A 25,972-nucleotide genomic window follows, 5' to 3' on the forward strand; every position below is an offset into this window, starting at 1 on the left:
TCTTGTCTCTAGAAGTGCACTGGTCAATTCAGTACCTTCGGAAGATACCTAGAAGAACTATAGAGTCTCCAACTCGCAATGCCTCATAACCAGACATAATAGATTCTTCTAACAATCGTACTGAGGTCAATAGTCCTTTGACCCTAAGATTGCGAATATATCGTTTTAAGCAAACTACGAAGAGTTTGTTCATGCAAATCTACATTTGTCTCTTCGTAAGTTGTTAAGTTTGTTTATGGACCAAAAGACTAAGGTTTTATCATAAAGCTTCAAACAAAGAAAGAATGAATGAACGTTTCAACTTTATTATTAAATGAATAGGCAATTACAAGCAAGAGTCTTCATGAGACTTTATTACATCAAATGTACAAAATAAAGACTACAACTCTTCTTGTGGGCACCATTGACAACATTGTTCTCCTCTTGCTTCGTATATCGACCGTATACGTTTTGGACCCATCGAGTATCAATGATACGGGCGTCTTGAAACTCGGCAAATTGTCTTTGGCGTCTGTGAAGCATATGCAGAATAGCATCAACATGTTATGAACGTGTATTAAATAATAAACATATTAATTAACTTTTAATTCAAATAGGTATTAAAATTAATTTAATTCAATGCACCGTATCGGTTGGCGTCTTGATGTAAACTCTCTTCATCAATTTTCCGTTAAATTTCATAATGCGAGTCCACTTGAAGAACTGATTAAAAATGGAAGTGTTTGGTTCCTTCAAGGTCTTGAACAATTAATGAGAGTCATTTCTGAGTACTTGTGCAACGTCAAGTATGTGAAATCGGAGGAGAATATATCTTTCCGGCGATGCTTTTGAGATGGCGTCTGTTGTGAGTCCCTTTCGTGTTTCTTGTCGCTAGGGATTTAAGTGTGAGCAACTTCTCCAATACATCTTCGCGCCGTGAACATCTACTACTCGGTGAAGAAGATGGCAAATTCTTTGATGTGGAGGAGGACTATGCGATCGATGTGGACGACGTACGCTAACTTGTGTAGTTGGTAACGACCCCGAAGGTAAACGCATCACATCCTCAAACATGACAAGCTGTAAATTGATGACACCAAATGTTTTATTAAGAAACTAATTTAATAGAAATTATTTATAGAAATTAATTTTATAGTCAAAGTATTTATACCTGGTCTCGCCTCATTCTCTCTAGTCTACGAGCGGTCATACTCAGAGCTTTCAAGATAAGAGTGTACCATTTAATTCCATATATCCTCCGTCAAAACCCACGGAGCGGGATGTGTGGGAGCTTCAGAATGAGCGGGACCTTCATTACGAGCTAGACTTTCAAGATGAGCGGGAGCACGCTCAAGATAACCGGGAGCATGTTCGGACTGAAATGATTAATAAATAAACTAATAATCGATTAATAAATAAACGTATAATTCATTAGTAAATAAACTAATATTTCATTAAAAAATAAACTAATAATTCATTAATAAATAAACTACTATGTCATTAAAAATATACATGATATTTGATTAATAAATAACTAATAATTTGATTAATAAATTAATTAATAATCAATTAATAAATAACTAATAATTGATTAATAAATAAACTAATAATTGATTAATAAATGAACTAATAATTCATTAGAGGAACTCGCGGAGTATCAGAAACATGTTTTTTCATCATCATCATCTTCCTCACCCACTAGTCCTCATCTTTGTCCTCTTTGGCATGTCTAGGTACGTCGGCTTCTTTCGCCGTTGACTCTACTAGGTTAATCTCCTCCTCAATATTATGTTGCTCAACCATGTCATTCTATCGGATAGAGATATTGACTGAGTTGCGTTACTAGCAACTGGAAAAATGTGCGCTCTTCGGTCTATGGTCTTAACATCTGAAGAACGCCCAACTATGACACAACAAACATTTATGAATATTTTTTAAGTTAGAGACGTTAAGGTATTTAAATTCAAAGTAATTACCATTTTTTTAATTAGAATCTTCTCGACGTGTTTGCGGGTGACAACTAGGGTGCTGGACCACGAATGCATCATCGGTACTCGAACACTGCATTTTTATTGAACTATTTACCGATATCTGGGATAGCCTCGTACACCCAGTATTGAACGGCGTGCAAATTTCACAACGAATACTTGGCCTCCTTTTGGACAACATTCTCTTTCCCACATTGATTCCGAAATCTATCACATTTATTCTGAAATCTATCGTATTAGTGCGATAAATTCACTGAGAGCGACGATAGAGTCTCGGCCCAGGTGATGTTTCCCCAAGACAAACAATAGAAGAACGGTAGGTCTTCAACCATATAAAGGTATTTGTCATTAATGGTTTTGTTGTGTTCTAGTCCGAGGAGACATCCCATGATAAACACACAAAAACCAAGCCTGTAAGCATCGTTCGAATCTTGAAAAGTCTTGAATGCATTTATCAAGACGTCGAACTTGGCATTTGACACGTCGTTCAAGTAATCAGTTATGAGCCTATCGCCCTTTCGCTCGTCCTGCTCAGCTGTCATCGGACCATCTTCCATAGCCAACCCGCATATCAACACGTACTCGAACCGTCCAAATCTAACGCGTTTATTTTCCAATCTGAAATGTATCTCCCCCATTTTTGTCGGATCAATCTTACGGAGAAGAAGACTGTATATGAGTACCGGGGATAAGTTGAGCGTGTTCCACTCAAAATATTGCTCGAACGGAGTCTCTGCGAGCCGATCAATTAGACCAAGATCGGTCAATTTTTCCTTCACCGTCTTCAAGTAACCCGAGTCACCGTATGTGATTCGTCTCGCAAAGATGTGCTCGCAGAGGAACGTCAATTTGTCCTACAAAAAACACCAATTTGTTAATATTTATCCTACAATATAAAAAAAACCCACAAATTTATTAGTATATTTCTCGTTAAATATACATAAATAAAAAACCAATTTATAAGTATATTTTTCTTTAAAAAAACACCAATTTCTTAGTACATTAATCCTAAAATAAAAAAAACACCAATTTATACTTAAATTTGTCCTAAAAAAGTAAAATAAAAATAAAAATCAATTTATTTCAAAATCATCGAATTTTCTCGAATTTTATCTAAATTCATCGAAACTCATCGGATTTCATCTTAAAGCATTTGAATTCATCGAAATCTACCTGAAATCATCGTAGTCATCATAACCTATCTTAAACCATCGAAAATTACATACCATCGGAACACGTCGGATTTTGACCGAACCCATCGGAAATTTCCGATGAATATCATCGGATTCTATCGGAATCCATTGGATTACATCTGAATCTTATGGATTCCGATAGAATTCGATGATATTCATCGGAAATTTCCCCCAAATTTGAAAATCCTAACTTTTCAAAAGCTTTTAAATCCGATTCAAATCATCAAACACTAACATATCATCACTCTAATCACTATTATTAACTATCCCGCAATAACAAAAATAAGATGAAAATCCAACTTTTTTTTCATTTTGATCTATGGAAATTTGAACCCGGATTTCGAGCTTGAAGAACCTTGAACACCATACTTAGAGGGTGGTAGCTCGTCAGAATCACTTAGAGATGCTTGGAATCGGTCGGATTTGGTCGGAGTGGGTCACTGAGAGAGAGAGAGAGAGATAGAGAGAGAGAGATGAATAGTGTGAGTGAAATGAGAGGGAAAGAGGGAGAATAAGGGGTTTATTTATGTTAAGGGCATTTTTGTCCGAAAATTGGTCAAAAGTCCAATTTTGGATATTATTGAATTAGTGTGTCTAATCTTGATATTTTGAGACTTTTGAGGTCTAGAAAATGAAATTTCTCCTTAGAGAAAACACGGCACGTATTCACGCTAATTTAAAGCCTCGGGCACTATTGGGCTTCGAAAATTCAGAGCTGGTAATGGGCACAGTTTTGGACTTGGAGACAAATTATCACATAAGGCTGGCTAAACAAATTGCATTTATTCATGTGAGAATTATGCTCAGAATCGTGCTGTTGTCACTTTTTACAAAAATGACGAGCCTTTTTTTATACATTTCAAAAATAGCGGTTTTTAAGTATTCATTGTTATTTTTTCTCTCTATTATTTCCTTCCTCTTCTTTTTTTTTTCTCCGTCGCATAAACCACCACGATGAAACTTTTGATTTCCAACCATGGTACTTTTGATTTCTTGTTTTGGACTTATGAACGGGTCATTCCTTAACCTTCATGAACCCTCGAGCCTATTTGGCTCGGGCTCATTGTTGAATCCCTTCTGTTCTCGGAGCATCGAAGCATGTTCTCGGATTTAAACCGCTTAGGTGTTTTCCCCTTTGGGAACTCGGGTGAGTTCGAACTCCTCTAACTGGGTTGCTAAGTGGTTTACGACCTCGAGGTAGGCTTCCATTCGGTCATCTCTCGCTTCATATTCTCGTAAGAATTGACTAACCACGAGTTTTGAATCGCAAAAGGTGCATACTCCTCTCGCGCATGCCGCCTTTGCTAGGTGTAATCTGGCAACGAGCGCTTTGTATTCGGCTTCGTTGTTTGATACAATGAAGTCGAGTCTAAAGGATAGTTCGATTATTTCTCCGTGAGGGAAAGTTAGGTGTATCTCTACCCCGGCACCTTGCTTTGATGATGCTCCGTCGACTTTCAAAGACCAGGTTCTGTCGGATGTCGTGACTTCGGGGTCCTTCTTAGGGAGTTCAACTAGGAAATCGGCCAAAACTTGGGATTTGACGTTTGTCCTAGTCTGATATTCGATATCGTACTCGCTAAGATCGACAGCCCACTTTTCCAATCTTCTCGAGTGGTTAGGACTATGAAGGAATGTTTTGAGTGGATGTGTTGTCATCATGACTATGGTGTGAGATTGGAAATAAGGTCTCAATTTGCGAGCTTCCATGACCACTACCAATGCTAGTTTTTCCATACTAGGCTAGCATGTTTCTACGTCAACGAGCGATCTCCTTACATAAAATACGGGTCGCTGGTCGCCGAGGTCTTCCCTTACTAGCACTCCGCTTACTGCCGCATGAGACACGATGATATAGAGAAAGAACGGTTCTCCCTTGACTGGTTTAGTAAGTATTGGCGGGGTGGCGTAATTTTTTAATTCTTGAAATGCCTTTACACATTTTTTGTTCCATTCTGATTTCTTATTTTCTTTAAGGAGTTGGTAGAATGGAAGACATTTATTCGTCGACCGTGAGATAAATCGATTAAGCGCGGCTATTCTACCGGTTAATCTTTGCACCTCGCATCTATTCCGTGGGGATGAAATTTCTTGCCATGCATGTAATTGATCCGCTTTCGCTTCAATCTCTCTCTGGGTCACCAAATACCCCAGGAATTTCCCGGAAGACTGAACAAGCATTTAGCAGGACTAAACTTCATTTGATATTTGTTAAGTATCACGAAGCATTCCTCCAAGTGCCATATGTGGTCGATCTAGCGTAGAGATTTTACTAACATGTCGCTGATATAAACCTCCATAGTTTTTCCTAGTTTTCCCATGAACATTTTGTTGTCAATGGTGCCCACAAGAAGAGTTGTACTCTTTATTTTGTACATTTGATGTAATAAAGTCTCATGAAGACTCTTGCTTGTAATTGCCTATTCATTTAATAATAAAGTTGAAACGTTTATTCATTCTTTCTTTGTTTGAAACTTTATGATAAAACCTTAGTCTTTTGGTCCATAAACAAACTTAACAACTTACGAAGAGACAAATGTAGATTTGCATGAACAAACTCTTCGTAGTTTGCTTAAAACGATATATTCGCAATCTTAGGGTCAAAGGACTATTGACCTCAGTACGATTGTTAGAAGAATCTATTATGTCTGGTTATGAGGCATTGCGAGTTGGAGACTCTATAGTTCTTCTAGGTATCTTCCGAAGGTACTGAATTGACCAGTGCACTTCTAGAGACAAGATAAGAACAAACCATTTAACCTCTTATGTCTCGAAGTCACTACGTATGAATTGCATCATGCTTAACTTAATCCTTAAATGAGACATGTCATTTCACAGCTTAGTATTCTCATTTGAGAAAGTCAGAGTTCGGACTCACTATGTGATTCCGAACAGGGCCTATTGGTGAAATACTAAGTTGTGAGAATGTCATGAGTAACTTTGTGAAGTTCTCATAGATATGGAATTCATGTACAAGATTGCTGAAATGCAATGTATGTCACCTCATGCTTTGTTCCTTGGAGTGTGAATAAATGAACTGGCCAGTGTCCAAATTGAGTCCTGACTCTTTTGGATGAAACAATGTGACTTGTTAGCTCCTCGTCAAATACATTGTTTCTAACTTATTCACAAGCAACAAAGGAGTTGAGGAAATAACAGCTAGAAGGGTAAAATGGTAATTTAGTAAATCCCGACTAGCTGATGACATTCATGAAGGGTAAACATAGATAATATTCAGTGGATCCGCTCATCATAATTAGGTTGAATTCTTGAGTAGAAAATAAATTCATTTGAACCGAGAGATTTTCAGTGTCAGCTCTTTAGTGGAGTCAGTTGGCATTAAGCTAAACTTGGAAAAGGTTTGTGAACTTTTGAGTCCAAGTGTTTAGCTCAAGCTTTGTTCATTTGGGTCCATGAGGTCACTGTCACGAATCACATCGATAGGAATAGTTAAACTGGAAGCTAAGTCAAAACGAGAACGAAAATAGTCAAAAGGGTATTTTTGTCTTTTGAGACAAAGGATGAAATGAATGTCAATAAATTTTTTGGCAAGTTCATTTGATGACTTAATGTCACTCGGCAATGACTTGATCATTGGGCCTCGTGAATTAATTTCATTTCATAAGAGTTTTATTGAAAATTCTTAATGGGCTTTTCTTATGTTGTCATGAACAAGTGAAGAAAATTCTAGAAGCCTTTCTAGAAGGTCATAGGCGCCCAAATACCCAAGAGAAAGAGAGTTCCTTTTGTGCATTAATGTATGAAGATACTTGCCAAAAGAAAAAGAGGAAACAAATTTCCTCTAAGAGGCATAAGGGATTTCGGCCAAACAAGCTTAGAGAGAGCAAGGAATAAAAGAGGAAACAAATCCAAGGTGTCATTAAGGCACATGTTGGCCGTGTGACTTGGATGGGAATGGGCAATAAAGATTGCTCATAAAGGCTTGAAAAATAAGAGGAAACTACTTCTTTCCAAGGCCAACCCTTCTCCTATAAATAGGACCCTCATTCCTCTCATTCTATTCATTCCACATAAGTTAGAGATTGAGAGCTTCTCTCTCTAGAACTTGTGGTTGCCGCCCCTCTTCTCTCTCTCTCTAGTTTATTTTCGATTTTTCTTGTTTTGGCACCTAGGTCCTCACTCGACCTAGTGTTTAGCTCTGCGACTTCAAGACTCGTTCTTAAGTCGTAGTGTTTAAAAGTGCCCACTCACTAATTCCTTTATTTCGAGTGATTTAGTGATAGAAACTTTCGTGGTTGCTCGAGGTGCCGAGGAAAGAAAGAGAGACGTGCTGCGAGTGGAGACGAGCGTTGCAAACTTTCCAAAAGCTTCTTCAAAGTTCAAGCTTCAAGAAAGGTTAGTAAACTTCTATGCTCATATTGGTTTTTAATTACATGTACTTGCTCTTTGTCTAGGTTAGTAAAAACTGTTTTTACTTGTAAAAGAAAATTTTTAAAATTCCGCCGCTTCCCGAAGCGTTAATTATTTTCTTAAACCCTAGATCGATTCCAACACATTTCGTTCACCAATCGTTGGTAGGTTGCTCCTGCATTTTTTAGTCCGAAGGGCATTACCTTATAGCAGTGTGTCCCTCGGTCTATTATGAATGCAGTCGTTTCTTAATCGTCATGGTGCATCAGGATTTGGTTATATCCTGAGAAAGCGTCCATATGCGATAACATTTGTGTCCCGCTGTTACCTCAACGAGTTGGTCGATGTGAGGCAAGGGGAGTAGGCCGGAATCGGTTGAAATAGCCATCAACTAGGTCGGAGTAGGATGTGCCGGGCCCGGAATCTTCATGGAAAGCCTCCTTGTTGATAGTTTTTTGGCCCAGAATTTCCACCACGAGCTTCATCGAAACCCACCTCATCCAAAAGCTCTTAAGCGCACTCCGAATTTAGTGTGACGACCCGACTTTTCGGACCGTCTTACTTATCTTACTTTTTAAAACTTTAGAAAATTTGAGGTAATTATTTTTTTAAAAAAAACATAACTTAAAATATAAACTTTGAAAACTCATGACCTAAAAATAATTTTTTGTAAACGGCAACTATAACCCAACCCTCTCGTTATTGCCGCCGCTGATCCACCCTCATCATGTGTTCATATGTTGTTTACCTACAACACGGACGTATATACAAAGAGTGAGCTAACGCTTAGCAAGAATAACTATAACTCACAAAACATAAGAAGTAAAATAACATGCATGAACCAGTTATTAGTATTTTAAATTTAACCGTGACATGAGAAACCCTATTAAAAGTCTATCGTATTTTAATTTGTGGGTCCCCTAGAGTAGCCATACCAATTTCACTGTACATTTTGGAAACAAACCATGGGGCTGCGACCTCCCATAGAACGCCCAACATAAACATATGAGGAACTCTCTATGTGAGCCCGTAATTCAGCTCAAGAAATTCCTCTAGTTACCTCTGTAGTTCGAGGCGGTACAACTCTCTTGCTTACTTAACTTATTATTCGTATTTATTACGTTAAATGCATGAGCGACGTAAGATATAAACATACATGATAACATAGCTAGAAAAATCAGACGTGCTATAGATATTCTAATACACAACATATGATAACACAAACTCCGTCATATCATATCATATCAAACACACTCCGAACAATCACACACACAAAAATTCACATAACACACAAATACTTCAGATCACATAATATTTAATATATTTTTGAACTAATCTGTGTTGCAGTGAGATTTTTCTCACCTTTGTTTCGGAAAGCCGCTGGGGAAAACTAGACGGCTCGGGAGAGCTAAGCGGCTCAGAACCTAATCGACGGGAAAAAATATTAAGCTTCTGTTAAAGAGTTCTAAAGACAACTCAGGTTCTGGAAATTTCTTAATTTCGGCTGAAGGTGTAAAATTACGGAAATACCGTTAGGGTCGATAAAATAAATTTTTGAAAAATAAATCTATAATAATTACATTAAAAGAAAATTGATATTTGGAACACTTCGTACTTCAGAGACATATAAAAAATATGCTCAGATTATTTGATAAAAATCAAAAGTATAAGAAAGCAATATTTAGTCTTTTAAAAAACAAAAACTGTTTTGGAACGATTCTGCGCACTGTTTGGAATTTATTCCAAATATATTATGTGTGCATTCGAAAATTCTAAAATTTGGACTCGATACCAAAAACATATAGAATTAGGTCGTGTACAAAAATTAGGTCAAAAATAATTTTGTAGATATATAAACAAGACATTTTGTTGTAAAAAGAATCAAGGCGAATACAAATCTGTGCACTGATCGTAATATAATCAGAAAATATTATTTACAGCATGAAAATATTTTTTTATTACAGTTTTAAAAAGATGACATGTAAAACTAGCGTTTCCTAAAAGAATCAACGAAAAAAATCATAATTTTTTAATCCACTCGTTTTAAAGTCTGAAAAATCGGAAATAGGCCAGACCAGGGAATCAGGTCTGCGCAGTGATTTGAAAATAATTGGAAAATATTATGTATTATGTAAAAATATTTTTTGATTTAGGATTTAGATAGAAGACATTTAAACCTAACATTTTAAAAAATAATCGATTTAAAAAAACGATATTTGAAACCACGGTAAGCGTTTTAAGAAACGATTTTTAAAAGGCAAAACCCTAGAAATCAAATAAGAGCAACCTAAAGAGAATACCTTGATGATTGAAGAGAGAAATTCAATTTTTAAAAGCTTTAGAGTCTGAAAGATGGTAGATATTTTTTTTTTGGTATTGGGTGGCTATGGTTTTTATTTTGTTTGGGAGAGAAGAACAAAGAGGAAGAGAGGAGGCACTATTTGGGCGTGAAAGAAAAAGAAAAATTATCATGTGAAAGATATATATATATATATATATATATATATATATATATGTATATATATATTGGATGAGAAGGAAACATAAGCTACAAACTCATTCTCATATAATCGGTACATAAAAATTTCAAAAATTTAGCGATATAAGCCATGTAAACATAAGCGTTTGTGTTTTAGCCAACGTTTTGTAAATTTTTCGTAAATAGCCAAAAATTATTGTAAATATTTCGTAAATAGTCATATTTACTAGAAATTGACTCTGCCTTTTCTATTATTTTGATAGCGTAAATAGATTTACGTGGTTATTTACAAAAAAATAACGAAACGTTGGTTATTTCCAAATTTCTAACGTTTCATATAGCTAGATAGCAACTGGACCCTAAAAATTTCCTAAAAAAAATCTCTCATGCGTTAACAATAAATATTTTCCTTCTAGAAGAATATTCTTACGTCATTGACCTGTGTATATATAAAACTAAACTTATCCTATATACTTTTTTTCTTATATTACGTAACCCAGCATTTATATAATATATTCACAAATATTTAGCTTTGCATAGATACACACAATATATATATATATATATATATATATATATATACTTTATTTTTATTTATTATTATTATTAGTTTTTTTTTAATCATAACTAATCAATTAACTCTACGTACTTTAAGTAAAAGAAACTTTTCAAACACTTTCACACACACACACATATATATATATATATATATATATATATATATATATATATATAACACTACAAAAACAATAAACACCAAAATCATAATTTTTTTTTTTAAATCTAAAACAAAACTTCACTTCTTCTTCAAGCTCTTTCCATGACCATTCCAAACCACCTTTATTCAAGTCCAAATCTAACATTTTCTTGCAACCACCAAGCTTTTCCACATCCAACTCAAAATAAAGTTCTTCACCTTGAGAGTTCAAGAGAATGAAGTTGGAAAGGTCTTACTCCAAGGGAAGAACAATTTCGGGCAAGGAGAGGGATTGGGGGGTGTAAGAGAAATTTAAATCTTCTAGCTAAAGGAACCATATCTCTTTATGATATGGGTATCTTGAATGCTCAATAATGAAGGAAAGGAGAAGATGAAGAAGAATAAATAAGAGAAAGACAAATAAAGGACACGTAATAAAGAAAATAAATAACCTACCTTATCCTTGATATTTTTAGCCAAGTGGGTGGAGTGGAGACTCTCAAATGTTGTGGCAAACTAGAAAGAAAAGAGAGAATGACCCTTTGATTTTAGAATAAAAAAGGAGAGCATGGTGACATGGAAAAGAAGACAAAATAGAAGGAAAAGAAAAAAAGAAGCTAATTTTTTTATTATCTTTATTATTTTTAATCAGAAAAGCTTGAAGGCCATCTTTACAAAAAATGTATTTTGGGAGTCAAACATTTCTAATAATGGAAAGTCAACAATACAGTTGTCGAGGAACGCGACAAGGATTCTCGATTACATGGAACTTGAAAAAGCGACATGGATGTCAAGAAAAGCGATGAGGATTCTCAGTGACACGAAAAATCGAGAAAGTGACACAGATGTCAAGGAAAGCAACGAGGATTCCCAATGACATAGAAATTTAGAAAGCAATACGAATATCTAGGAAAACGACAAGGATTCTTGGTGACACAAAAATCAAGAGAGAGACACCGATATAGAGAAAATCAACAGAGACTCTCGGAAACACGCAAACCAGGAGAATGCAAGAAGATCGAGAAAAGTGTATAAGAACCAAAGACTCTAAGTTTCACGTACGACTAGTCGTACAAAATGACCCCCAAGAAGCAAAAAGACACGTGGCGAAAATGTCCTAAACTTTGCCTTGTGCCTCGCCGTGCGCCAGCCATATGCTCACTGTGCGCCATATGCTTCGTCGTGTGCCTTGCCATATACTTCTTGTTCTCCATGTGCTTCGCCGTGTGTCTTGCCGTATGTTTTGTCGTACGTCTTGCCATATGCCATGACCTTGGTCCAGTAGCATCACCAACAACCCCGACCGAGCTCTGTGACACTCATTTTTTTACCAAACCTCAAGCCAAAGCCTTTGTCGGCCCAGTGACACGCTTGAACATCAAGATTCGAGCCTGCCACACCTCTGCCGGCCTGGTGACGCACCTAAACCCATGTCCCCGGGCCGGCCACACCTTAGTCGGCCCGGTGACACAATCAAACTCATGTGTCCAGGCTGGCCACACCTCTATTGGCCCGGTGACACACTTAAGCACACATTTCCGGACTAGCAACACCTTTGTCAATCCGAGAACACCCCCAAGCACCAAAATCCAGTCCGACCACCCTCTTGATGGCCCAGAAACACATACCTCCATCAACTTTCGGTCCGACCACACTCTTGCCGACCCGAAAACACCATGTTTGAGCTAAACCCGGGCCGCCAAGCTATGTCGGCCAAGGAAACATAAAGTTTGAGCCAATCCCGGGCAGCCAAGCCCAGCCAGGCCAGCCTGGGAAACACCAAATTTTGCATAAGTCCGGGCGGCCAATCCTTTGTCGGCCCGGATTCTCTTGCCTCCTAGTGCCACACAGCCAAAACTACCCCAAAGGATTTCAAAACTCTATCTCCAATCCCTATGGGTCCGATCACCCATCTAGCGCAACACAACACACCCCGACACCTTGAAACCTCTATAAAAACCCCATATTTCACAACTTGGAGGAAGATCCCAACTTTCCATACTAAAACTCTGCACGAATTCTCTCTCAACCATCTCTCTCATCTTTTCCATCACATCGACACTCAAAATCATCATCTTTCTCTCATCCCAACACAAAAACACCATCATTTCTCTTCTCTTCCATCATTTCAAGAACATTCTCACCACCAAACCCACCACAAATCATCACCATTTCTCACATATTTCAATCTTTTCTCACTTATCTTCATCACTCACTTACACCATCACAAAAAAAAAAAACAATTTTTACTAAAAGAGTGATATTTTCCTTCTCTTGTCTCTAGATTTGAAGGGACAAAGCCCTCCACACACCATCTTCTTCATAGTAAAAGAGTCACATTTTCCTTTTATTCTCTCTAGATTTGGAGGAAAATCACTCTCTACACCTCTTTTTCCATATTTTCGTCCATATTACAATCATGGCACCACAAATGCTTTATCAAATACCCTCTAGGAGTGTTTAGAGCTTTGTTGAACTCATATTCACAAGCTCTTCACTCAACAAAGAGGAACATCCCATTATTACCTTATTCCATCACTTGATCTAGTAGAATGAGCAAAGAAGTAACCCACTTGGACGTTCACCATCATCGAGGATCACCCTCCTAAGGCTTAGGCAATCTTGGTTATTTCGGTGTCCCCATCCGTCTTGATCCCTTTGTAACCAAAGGAAGTCATCTCTAGCCCCAAGATGACCAACCCGAAGAGCTTTGGAAGAGAATGTCTCGCCGTTTCTAACCCTTGACACTTCTAGAGAGTCATCTCACAGTGTGTGGAACCGGACCTCTCCGTGGAGGCACTCGTAATGTTGTGCGATAAAACTACATCAACAAAAGTTGTCAGTCATAATGCATAACTGTAACAGGTTTTCCAAGTGTGACATGCCTGCTGAAATAGAGCCACGAAGAGAATCACAGTTGACATGCATGGACCGACCATTTGCGCATCACCGATATTCACCAATCAAGGGGCCCAAGAGGAGTCTTTGAGCTTCTCCAAGAGAGAGAAGGTAACAAAAAACTTTACGTCTCGCTGAGATCCATCACTCGAGATTTAATTTGTGAGAGATTTCTCTTTGTTTCTTGAAGAAACTATATTGAACGGGAATTCCGTGTGGCGTTCGAATCTGACTTATCAAACGAATTTTCACTCTCGTTTGTGGCGTCTTCATCATTCCAGAGTTCGAGATTCAACATAATTCGGGTGTCGGATTCACCGAATCTGATCTTGAAGGATCCTTGGGTCTGATCCAATCCAACAAATCGAGAAGGGTTACAGTCACATTGTTGGCTTGGTTCCAATCACACTGCTTCCCCGCCCCTTGAGCTCACGCGTTCTCTTTTTCTCAAGAACACTCAAGAATGATGGAGCAACCTCAATAGCTTGAGCTATGATCCTTCACAAGGAGCTTTCATTCTTGAGTGATATCAAGAATGAAAGCTCGGAAAAAATATGTGAACTATTGATTCCAAGCTTTATTCTTAAGCTTTATTCATATTAGCTCATTGAGGTCTCAACAATAGAACAAAGTTTTATGTATTATGATATGTTGAACTATCACATATGAAGTTAAAAAACGTGTTTTGGAACTAAATTCAAAATCAGCTTTGAACTCAAGTTACTTCTCAACCCGAAATGAGTTTTGGGCCAAGCTTTTTTCTATGGACAAATATTGTATTTGGTCCTATAAACGCATTAAATATAGATTAGGATGACAAGCTCAATATATAGGAGGGCAAGTGTTGACGTGAAAAATCACATCAAAGTTGTTTCGACTAATTCGTGATGAAAAATAGTCGATTTGAAGGCCTCATAAATCCGTAACGAGATTAAATCCGATCAGAAATAATGAACAAAATGCAATAAATGAAATAACGTAGAGTAAAAGGCAAAATATATCTCTATGCCTTTTTGCTGAATAAAGTAATGGACAATGAAAATGACAAGTAAAATTTGTAATATCGAGCTCGAGAGCAAAATAATCGTAAACAATTGCTCGGCAAATATAGCATGCGTAAATATGCTTATGAATCCTGTATTTATAGATGTAGGAGGCAGTAGCGAGCTCCGGTGCTTCAGGGCCATGCCGTGCATCGTAATCGGACATCGCTGCTCACTTAGGGGCCATGTTTCACCTTTGATCGGTATTGACGAGCGTTTGACAACCTCATTTGTTGAACGGTCTACGTTGTCCGAGTCTTCACGATGGTCGTTTGAAAGAATGTGTCGTTGAACGAACTGACCTTAGGTAAGCTCGAGTAATGCAGGTGTGAGTTGACTTTGGCCAAGATGAGCTCGACCGAATATTGTTTCGAGATACCGAGTTGATCACGAATCAATGCCCAACTCGATATTTTACATGCGCCAGGCTTCGAGATTACTCATTGGGCCTGTATCAGATTTATTCTAATTTGGGCCAAAACGAATAAGTATTAATGGAGGAAGAAGTCCAACATCACAACAAACCCAATAAATTTGATCCATATTGGGAGTGTGTCGCTTGATAAATAGGAATAATTACCTCATAATGACACATGAAATGTGTACATTGGTTTGAAAAATTTGAAAGGGATGGATGATGTGTCAAGTTAGGAATGTGTCATCAATCTATTTGTACTTAAATGGCTATGTGTTATTGTTAATTATTTGGCCAAAATGCTTATATCAAAGGGCTAAGGATTTATGACATTCAAAATGACACAGTATTATCTACTAGTTTAGAAGTTTTGGTGATGACTGCTTAGTTGTCCTGGTGCTTGAGTCATGAATTTAATTGGTGGATATATTTGTGTAAAGAGGCTAAGAAGGAGTATAAGGTCAACCAAGGGTTTCCATGGCTAAGTTTGAATTTTTTTTATTATGATTTAAAAGCATGTAGAGAGATACGAGTCTATTTAATTCCTTAGAATTCATTAAAAGTCGTGCTCTCCTCCCTCTCTCTTGGCCTTTTAACTAAGCTAAGTATTTGGTCTTTAGTGTTTTCGAAATCTTGATTTCATAAGTTATGTTCACTATTGGTCCATGCTAATAACTTTTCGATAATGCTTTGAGTTTATAGTGTTAACTCGTACTCGTGGTTGTTTGATGCTTTTTGAGACTCTTGGAGCTTGTGAACCCAGAAAAAAGGTGGATAATCATTGATTTGAATCAATGCCTTTAAATTTGGTTAAATTCATTTCATCTTATGTCTTTTAATCTCGTGTGTTAAACTTGTATTATTTTTCGCTTATAGTTTCTATGAATGTGTTAAACGTGTATAATGTGTATCTACTTTGGTCTACCTTTGGGAAAGTATAAGTCTATCTTCCCTTACTAAAAACAGTTTTTTAATAATTTTTTTAATGTGAAGCAGCTCCTTCTTTTCCTTACGCCTTTTAATCTTGTGTGTTAAACTTGTATTATTTTTCGCTTATGGTTTGTATGAATGTGTTAAACATGTATAGTGTGTATCTACTTTGGTCTACCTTTGGAAAAGTATAAATCTATTTTCCCTTATTAATACATTTTTGTTTAATAATTCTTGAATCTGCTAGCTCATTCCTATCCATGCAAAGCATAACTAAATTGCATATCAAATCCACATGCAACCATGATATTTTATGTAGGATATTCTTTTCTTCTCCGATACCGTGAAGCCTCATTTCGAGACACTTTCACTCGGACGTGAGTTCCATCAAGTGGTCCAACACAATCGTGTAATTAATTTTATACTTCATTTCTAACTAAAATATGCATATCAATCATATGAATTACATGAGTGATAATAAATACCTTAAAGTAAGGGTAGAATATGAAATTGTCAAGTGTTTCCTTGGGTGTTTTCTTTCCATTGGGTTGCCTAGATATGATTTCTTGTAACAATTTATGGAAATGCCTAAATATTGTCTCACCACTCCGATTGAAGTAAAATGATATAAGGCCGTTGTTTGCATTGTGTGATATTATGAAGATATATATAGCCATTTTTCCTCTAGTATTGAGTTTTTTTTTTTTTTTTTGAGAAGTCTCGATTGTTGAAGTAAATCACACAGCTTAGAAAATGCAAAAATGACTCATTTGTATGACCATATTTTTCGTCAATACTAAGCCGGTGTATGAGTTGGTACTTGATAGTTTCACTATCGACGCTATAGTTAAGATCGGGTCTACGTAATTAGAGATATAAAATAATTTCATCATGCACATTGTTTTCACTATGTAACACGCTAGTTGAGTATAGCGGCTATATGTCTTTGTCTTTCTCATTGATTCTTGATTCTTAAACCTTCTAAAATTTTCTTGATATAATTTAATAATGTTCTCACTAAATTTTCATCTTCAAATCAGTAAGAATAATAGTAATAAAAAAACATAGTTGTGAATACAAGTTATCGTCAACAATGGAGAAAACCATTCACCATTGAGATGTTTGAGAGAGAACAAGATCATTGAAGTGAAAGAGTCTGTGATTTTATATTAATTAGATATTACAACATTGCAATTAATATTACAGTTATTATTGTTAATTTTTTTATAAAAAAAGTTGTTCTCTACTTTCACCAATCCGTCCAAACATGGGATGGTTTATTCAAATGCCTCCCACAACCCTTCTCATTATTTCCCTCCTATGTACCAAACAAGAAATATTAAATTCATCAACTCAAATCTTTTCATCTTAATTACTTTCTCATAAATTTATCTACCAAATCAGGTGTAAATGACAATTTTCTTTGTACATATAAACCATATTCTTTGGTGTATAAAATGATATAGATAGGTAGTTAGTTTGGTCTAGTGGTAATCTCACACACATCTGAGGTCTTGGGTTCAAGACCCTTCTCAATATGATTCGGAAGACATTATCACGGTCTATTTAGAATAGCTGATTTCTAATAGGTGATGTAGCTAAATAGCCAATTTAAAGTTATGAATTTGCAAAATAACCAGGTTTGTCTTAATTAAATAAAATAGCCAAAATGTGCAGCAATTTGGTTTCAAAAAAAATTTTGACCCAAAAATTAATTTTTTTGAAAGTGATAAATTACTTATAATAATCATCAAAAATTTTAATCTTGACTGTCAAAAAAATTTTGAAAACGTAAATTTGACTATTTTGCTGAAAACTTGAAACTTTGGCTATTTTGCTAATCAATAAGTTTCAAATGGTTATTTTGTACAATTTTTCCATTTCTAATTACAAGAACATGAGCTATCTTTACACAGATTTTAAGATAAAATGGGATTTGATCAAATGCAAAGAAAAATTGAATTTTTTTAAAACAACATGATGCTGAGGTTATATATATATATATATATATATATATATATATATATATATATATATGTTTTTTTTAGAAGTAGCACTATTGACCAAGATTATATAATATATTATAGTAGTATAAGCGCATATTATTGGTCAAGATTACATTATTTAGTAAAAGAACATTAAACTGAAAAATGATAAATCTTCCACTTGTAAGAAGATAAGCATTTTTACATCACAAAGGGGCCGAACCCAGAACCTCTTAGTCAAAGTATGTGTGAGATCATCACCAATATGATAGTACCTGCGACTTTGGTCTATCGCAGGAGAAAGCGGGCCATTTCGTAATTTCGTTATTTAAAGACTATTTTAGTATTTTTATTGTTGCTTTTATTTTAATTAGGCTTTGGATTTTAGTTGGTATTTAATAAAGCCCGAAAAAGCCCGTTAGGTCATTCTGTCCTAAATAGGGCGCCAATTATACGTTGGAGGGGAGTCAGATTTTGCATCATTTTGTGTGTCGTCACGACTCTTTGGGAGAGCGACGTCCGTGCTCTCGAAGGATCGGACTTGGTTTTCGTTATTCAATAAAGTTAACGGGAATTCACAACCTCGTGAATTCCCGTGGTTCAAATTCATACCGCTGTGTTTTTTCTAGTTCGTAATTCGTATCGAGATACATCAAATTGGTATCAGAGCTTTCGTTCCTAAAAAAAACCGTACGAATCCGTACAGTTCAGTACAATTCGATTTTATTGCTAGTTCGTTATTCAGTTTTCAATTCGGGAAAGGAACGAGAATGGCAAGGGACCAGAAGAAGGTGGCGAAATCCGGTGACCCAGCGGCGGAGGAAGCGGAGCAGGTGGCGACAAGGATGGAAGCAGAGAGGGCCCGAGAATGGAGAGAGATGATGGAAGCCAAACAAGAGAAAACCGAGGCGCGAATGGAGGAGATTACCTTTCTCTTCCGCACAATGATGGAGCGGGCAGCGGCGGCAGAGTCGTCGACGGCGGCGAACGCAGCCAAGGAGATGCTGCAACAACAATTTCCAAACTTCAACCTTGAGGACAAGGTTGTCATTGGAGGGGGGAGTAATGATAGACCTGCGACTTTGGTCTATCGCAGGAGAAAGCGGGCCATTCCGTAATTTCGTTATTTAAAGACTATTTTAGTATTTTTATTGTTGCTTTTATTTTAATTAGGCTTTGGATTTTAGTTGGTATTTAATAAAGCCCGTAAAAGCCCGTTAGGTCATTCTGTCCTAAATAGGACGCCAATTATACGTTGGAGGGCAGTCAGATTTTGCATCATTTTGTGTGCCGTCACGACTCTTTGGGAGAATGACTTCCGTGCTCTCGAAGGATCGGACTTGCTTTTCGTTATTCAATAAAGTTAATGGGAATTCACAACCTCGTGAATTCTCGTGGTTCAAATTCATACCGCTGTGTTTTTTCTAGTTCGTAATTTGTATCGAGATACATCACAATATAACCCTTATAATATAATATAATGCTGAGGTTATATTTACTCCAAATGCGCAAATTTTCTTCTGTTTTCTTTTTCTAATCGTTTCATTAAAGACAATGAAATATCAAAGGTAAGTATATTTTCCTGAGATTTTCATTCCCAAAAACTTTTCTTGGATCCAAACCACCCAAGAAAAAGTAATAATTGATAAGTTAAATGCGAAGAGTGTTTTGAACCCAAAATATGCGAGCGAAGTTGAAGATTTGAATTAAAAAAAAGAAAAAGAAAAAGAAAAAGAGATTACTACAGCAACGAATTGTCCTTGGTTTCGTAAGGTAAGGCGCGTTTATGACTAAGATACATAGTACACGTTAGCAATCTGAAAGAAAATATTGCACAAAATCAGTTAACTGCTTCCCTTGAGGCTGGGAGTGTGCTGGGTAGCGAAACGTGGAATCTGCGATGAAAACAGTCTTATTAGCATCATCAGAGGTCATTCAGTTTCAGTAAGGCTTATATGGAACTCAGAAAATACAAAAGAGTAAAAAAAAAAAAAAGAAGGGAATTCCTCTGGTATTTTCCTAATCTTGTTTGGAGGGGAGAAAATTTTGGGAATCTATCTTTGACAAGCTATAGAATTTGGTTCACTCAAAATTCCCTCAAAGTTTCATGTTCCATTGGTAAAATCAGGGTTCCAAACACATGCTGAGTTTAAGAAGAGAGTAATATAAAGATTGATGTTCATCTTAATTGAGCTTATTATCTCATCCCAAGGGCCATATACTCACCTCAACTCCATGGGGGCCAATTCGGTTTCGAGCTATAAAATTAAGTATCAGAGTGGAGAATTCCTCAGGGACGTCTTCCTGCAAAACAAATCAAACATCAAACCTGAAAATTTTTATATAAGCCTAAAGTAGAACCGATGGAGCATGTATTACCTGTATGGCATGCCCTGTATGTCTGACAACAATCATTTGGAATTTGCCTTGCATTTGACCAATTGTGAGAGCTCTGCTTCCAGACGACGTGCGTAATTTAGAAGTATATATAGGTGTATCAAGCGATTCAAAAAGTCTGACTAATAAAATTGGAGAAACAGTAGAGATCGAGATGTCCTCGAATCAGATTATGCAAGTTATAATTTATTTTTCTCTTTCCTGAAAAGCCATTTCTTTCTACAGACTCGGATTATGTAAGTTATAACTTATTCTTCAAGCTAATCAGACTCAGATCTAGCAGTATCGCCACTTCACTAGAAAATGATCTTACTAAAAAATCAAATTAATAGTTTTAGGAAGTTTCAATTAAATAAGAGAACCTGTCCAGTCGGTCTGTTCCAGCAAGAAGCAACAATTTCGGAACAGGAGCCGAAAGATACTTTTCCGAAAGACCTTCGTACCAGCCTCTCCAATATTGTTCTGTTTTTTCCAGTTGCGCGATATACGTAAAACTGTGGCACAATATCAAAACCATGTACAATCGTAGTAAGAAATCACAATAGGCAAGCTTGACATTAACGGCACTACAATCGATCCAACACACTATAACATAGAGGCCTCTTACCATTTCTTTTCATCATTGTACTTTAATGTGGCAGGGACTGATATCCGAGCAGACTCGATGTTCCTCAAAGAACCTCCTTTCACACTCCATTCAATCTGCCGCAATTTAGTTTTTAAATTCAAAAGAAACCTGTTATATCGACTAACATATTCTTCCCCTAAAAGGGCACATTTTGACATGGGAATTCCTATTCAGCAAAATACTACCAACTATAGAAAGAAAAAAAAAAAAAAAAAGTTAATGATAGTAATTCTACTCTCATTTACATGGAAGTTTATCATTTTTTACATTATAAACTCTAGAAACTCAGTCAGACTGTTGAACAATAAAAACTTAACTACGTACTGCTTTGTCAATGCTGGAAAAATGCTGCATCTTAGAAGATAATATTTTCTGCATATGTCCTAATGAAGCCAAAGCTGTTCCCTGAAGTAATTAAGAATGTCAGTATGATATGATTTTCAATGAGAAACGGCGTCATAGATAATAATGGAAAAAAAATCATATCCTTTAAGAAAACAAATCAGACCTCCACAACGTCAACAACTACCAGCCCAGCCAAACTGGAAATCACCTTTCTTGCGGCAACATGAACTGCAACTGAACCTCCCATGCTGTTAAATTTACGCCCAAAGATGATTAAGCAAGTAAGAATCTCAATGAATATGGACCATGGTTAGAAGTATTTTAGTTTCATGGAAAGACATGCATTGATACACAAATCTAGGATTCAATCTTGGAAGAATTTAAATGTTTCTTCATGATTTTGTATGTCTGTACGGAAGAAAATCTACCAAGTATAAGATAAACTGCGCTGAGCGTATAAAAATAACAAAGAAATGCAGTTTATTATTACAAGTTAACAGAAAAGGTCATTCTCATTATATTTATAACATATAAAAAGAAAAATATCAGACTATTATGAAAATATTTGTTACTAAGACTTCAAAGAGAAGAACCTGTGACCAACAAGCACAATGGCTGGAGGTGAATCTCCATACAATGCTTTTACAACCGCCCCTACATCATTGCACATAGTCTGCAAAGCCATAAACCAAATATATATGAGTGAGCGCTTATATATTGTATCAATGAAATAACAATAACAGATATTGGGCATTCGAGAGGTCTGTGCTCTCCCGCAAGGAATGTCTCCTTCCCATTATTCCCCTGTACAATTTTTTGCCTCTTAATCTTTCCTATCTATAGACTAATATAACTTCTCGGTGTTTTATGCTAACCCTTAACTATCACCTTATCATATCCCCAAGTCTAAGGTCACAATATTTGGTTTTTTTTTTTAATTATTATTATTATTATTATTAGTATCATTATAAGTCTGGGTTACATTGGAAGGAAGGAAGAAATTCTGTTCGGGAGAGAGTGAATTGGACATCTCAAATGTCTTCCAAATATACATCGTATTTCATATCATTTTACCCTATTTTCGATTAATATCACGAGTGAGGTTCGTAACAATAACGTTATGAACACCAAGAAATTATTATTATGTGGATTGAAGTCTTTTTAAATTAGAAAGCTAGGGAGATAAAATAAAACCGCATGGAAAAAATGTTACATCAATGGAAAGGTCAAGATGATCTTCTGAGGTAGACTTTCCATGGCCTCTCAAGTCCATAGCAACCACCCGAGCCTTTTCTTTTACTATACTTGCAAACAATGCAAACGAGAGCCTAGAGAACCAAGTGAATACCATACACTGTCACAATAGCATCTAAAAACCTCTAACACCTAAAAAACAAATTATTATCATCTCGCTATGTTAACCTCACTCGAGTCAATGATCAATGAGTCAAAGTTAAAGAATAAGCACAGTTTAGTATGCATACCCTGAAAAACCGCCTCCATGTAGACAAAAGACAACAGGCCCTTCAATTCCTGCCATATACACATGAAATACCTACCATGACAAAGCAAATTAGAGAAAGAACAATCAAAAGGGAAGCGAGACATTAACTCAGTGCCGCAAGAGATTTAGATATTGGTCCCAAACTCACATCCTCGGACTCTGGGATGCTGATATCTTTCTCCTGATCGAAACATCCCAACCAGTCTATGGGCGAGTATTTCTGTGAAGAGGTCCTACAATAACATGTGAAAGATACCAAAAAAAAAAAAGGGACGTTATTGAAATTCCAAACCTTACATCCTCAAGGACAAGGATAGTCTAAGACGAATGAAAAATATAAGAAAAGAAAAACCTCCATTTTTATGATAATTTTTTACAACATATATTTGCCGTAATCTCGAAAAAAAAAAAAAAAAACCTTGGCATAGCTTTCTCTTGGGAGAAATATCTTCTCATCTCTGCTTGTTATATGAAAAGGAAAAAAAAAAAATCACAGCTTTTTTTATTTTATTTTTTATATTACTATGACCCAAGTTTCTCAACAAAATCTCAAAACATAAATTGAGGTGGACGATCAAGTAGAAGAACTCACTGAACTGGAGGACGACGAGGAACGTTAGAGAAGTCAGAGACGGGCTGTTCAAAATGTTGCTGATCGGTTGTCTCTTCTGAAAGCGAAGCTAGGTTCGACGAATCCATGGCTTCCGCTTTCTTATATTTATTTTTGTCAATTTCGTTTCTGAAATGGAGTTTTTTTTTCTATCCCCAGTGGTCGATTAGTTTCGTTTCGTAGCCGATCGATTTCTCGTAAGCGTTTGGGAATGGGAAAGGAGTTTAGGTGAAGGCAACCTGATGGTATTGTAGGTAATTTTTATTTTTTTTTAAGGGCATTATCTTTGTAGGTAATTTAGACCAAGGAATTAAATACCGTTTTTGAGGCCGTTTCGAACCTCATTATTTACATAAAATCGACGCGTCGACGAAAAAATGAACGAAAAAAACGTGGAAAGGGACGAATGAAATATTGTTTTTAAATACCGTTTTCGATGGAAAACCGACGTACCGGTGGAAAATCGAACGAAAATAATGTTGTAAAAAATAAACGAATACATATATATATATATATATATATATATATATATATTTGTAAATATAGTCCAAATTTAAAACATTTGAAATCATACATATCTAGCATAAATGTTCTATAGTGAATGACATACCACAAAATCTATCCTGAAATAAATATATTCTACACATATATAGTTAAAATAGTAAATGAAATGTATCAATAGAATCCTGATGGACGTTCCGGTTGGATAAAACTCGGTTGATTTTCTTGAAGCACGTGATATTGGCACCATGTAAAATGTCCCTTGTACGATTGTTGGAAGTTTTGAACATCTCCGTCGTAGTCAGCTTGATCGTACCCCACGGCATCACTTATGAGTGGACATCCTAGTACACATGTTATAATGTGCTCGACACCGAACCGATCTACACATACACCAAAGGTACGACGCGCACTTCTTTGCGGATTAACTTGTGATTGTGGCACTCTTATTGGATTAGGGTAATGATAAGAAGGACAAGTATACAAACTGTCACTCTGTATGTCTGACGTAGTGAATAACATAGTGTCTAACTGAGACATCAAGTGATCGATGTCGTACTCACTGCCAGAGGACATGTATGATCAATATCTTTGTTGAAAGCCACCACCGTAGTCACTACAAGAAGACATGTAGTTCGCCGTTTCTCTCAGTGTTCCACAGCCGTAATACAACCCGGTCTCAAAGTCAAAGTAATCTCCCGACTTGTGATACATATAATATATTACTTTCCATATTAATCATATGTACATTGTTTGAGAACTCCGAAATATTTAAATTTGAATCACTAACCTGTTAGATCTTTGATGTCGTGCCCCGTGATCTTCATCTTGTGATGTTTGATAACCTTGTTCATAGTCCACGGATCGTAAGGTTGACCTCCACCACTACTACCACCAACCTCTTGACTAGCACCAAAACCACCAAAGTCACCACCACTTCCATCAACATCACCATCATTAGGACCATATCCATCGTCTAATAATCCATGCGAAGTCTGACTAGCGTCTTCACTCAATACAGTGTCCACATCAACGCCTTCCTCCCGAGCCTATGAAGCAACGTGTGGGTCGGGGTTCTGGTTTTGATCGTCGAGGTGACCTGGTCGGATCCATTGCAGGAGTTCATCATCTCCACGTTGTCGCCCATTACCTCCATTGATCTTTGAATCATATCCAAAGGATCTTTCCTGTCAGCGACGTCGTTTTCGATGTCTCGTAATTGCAGCTTCATGTTGTAGCTACAAAATACAAGTTCTTCCAATCTCTTTTACTCCAATCGGTTTTGTTGCTTTGTGTGGACAAGTGCGAACGTGCTCCAATTTCTCTCGCACACCGACAAAGATGCGTTTTGAGACAAGATTCTCATTGTCAATTTTCGCAAAATGAGTATTTGGATTTTGAACATGGCTCGCCATTCTCCTACAAAATTGATCGAACTCCGTAAATGTTAAATTATGAAATATTACTACTTCGATTCAAAGATGTAGTTCTTACAGGTTGCCATCTGCGATCTTCATACTACTGCGCTTTTGCTACCAAACATGCCTCTCGCGTCGCGGAATGCCAGAAGTTCATTTCCAATGATGTCGCATTCATCATTCGGAAACAAAATCTCAAACACAATTTAACCACCGTAAGATGCTCGGGTAACATCACGATCTCCGGAATATATTGAAACTTTGGATTTAGGCAGTGAGCTACAAGTAAAACAATCAAAGATACCATTTAGAAATTATACATACACGTTTTCAATGAATAAGTTAAATGACTTTTACCTGCTTTGCGTAACGGATTAGAAAGTTGTCTCGTCCATCTCTCAACCGCAATATCCACCAGCCACTGCTTGTTAGGAATGCTTTCCAACTTTTTTTTTCATCAACTCGTAGACGACTCAAACACCTTGCACACACCATCAATATGGAGCAAGAAGTTGTTGTCCAACACTTTTGATTCCACAAATTGCCCAGCTCCAGTTGGACGAAAGTAAGATCGGTTCCATCAATCCGAAG

At 36.6% G+C, this 25,972-nt stretch overlaps 2 protein-coding genes across 2 annotated transcripts; both read right to left on the minus strand.

Annotated features, from left to right (window-relative positions):
* Positions 1–2,203: 2,203 nt before the first annotated feature.
* On the minus strand, positions 2,204–4,897 carry LOC149404231 (uncharacterized). Its single transcript, XM_089607457.1, has 2 exons — positions 4,412–4,897; positions 2,204–2,821 (listed from the first exon to the last, which is right to left on the minus strand). Exons 1-2 carry the CDS (start codon positions 4,895–4,897, stop codon positions 2,204–2,206), a joined length of 1,104 nt encoding a protein of 367 aa, XP_089463583.1.
* Positions 4,898–19,660: 14,763 nt separating this feature from the next.
* LOC149404232 (esterase/lipase/thioesterase family protein) lies at positions 19,661–23,715 on the minus strand. The gene is made up of 12 exons (XM_089607033.1): positions 23,445–23,715; positions 23,001–23,085; positions 22,833–22,903; positions 22,562–22,676; positions 21,942–22,021; positions 21,512–21,596; positions 21,328–21,408; positions 20,983–21,077; positions 20,738–20,869; positions 20,358–20,430; positions 20,205–20,282; positions 19,661–19,873 (listed from the first exon to the last, which is right to left on the minus strand). Exons 1-12 carry the CDS (start codon positions 23,549–23,551, stop codon positions 19,823–19,825), a joined length of 1,053 nt encoding a protein of 350 aa, XP_089463159.1. The 5' UTR covers positions 23,552–23,715; the 3' UTR covers positions 19,661–19,822.
* Positions 23,716–25,972: the final 2,257 nt, after the last annotated feature.

This window comes from Urtica dioica, chromosome 2 (assembly GCF_054948205.1).
Source record: "Urtica dioica subsp. dioica isolate 48M chromosome 2, U.dioica_male_clone48M_v1_H2, whole genome shotgun sequence".
NCBI lineage: Eukaryota > Viridiplantae > Streptophyta > Magnoliopsida > Rosales > Urticaceae > Urtica > Urtica dioica.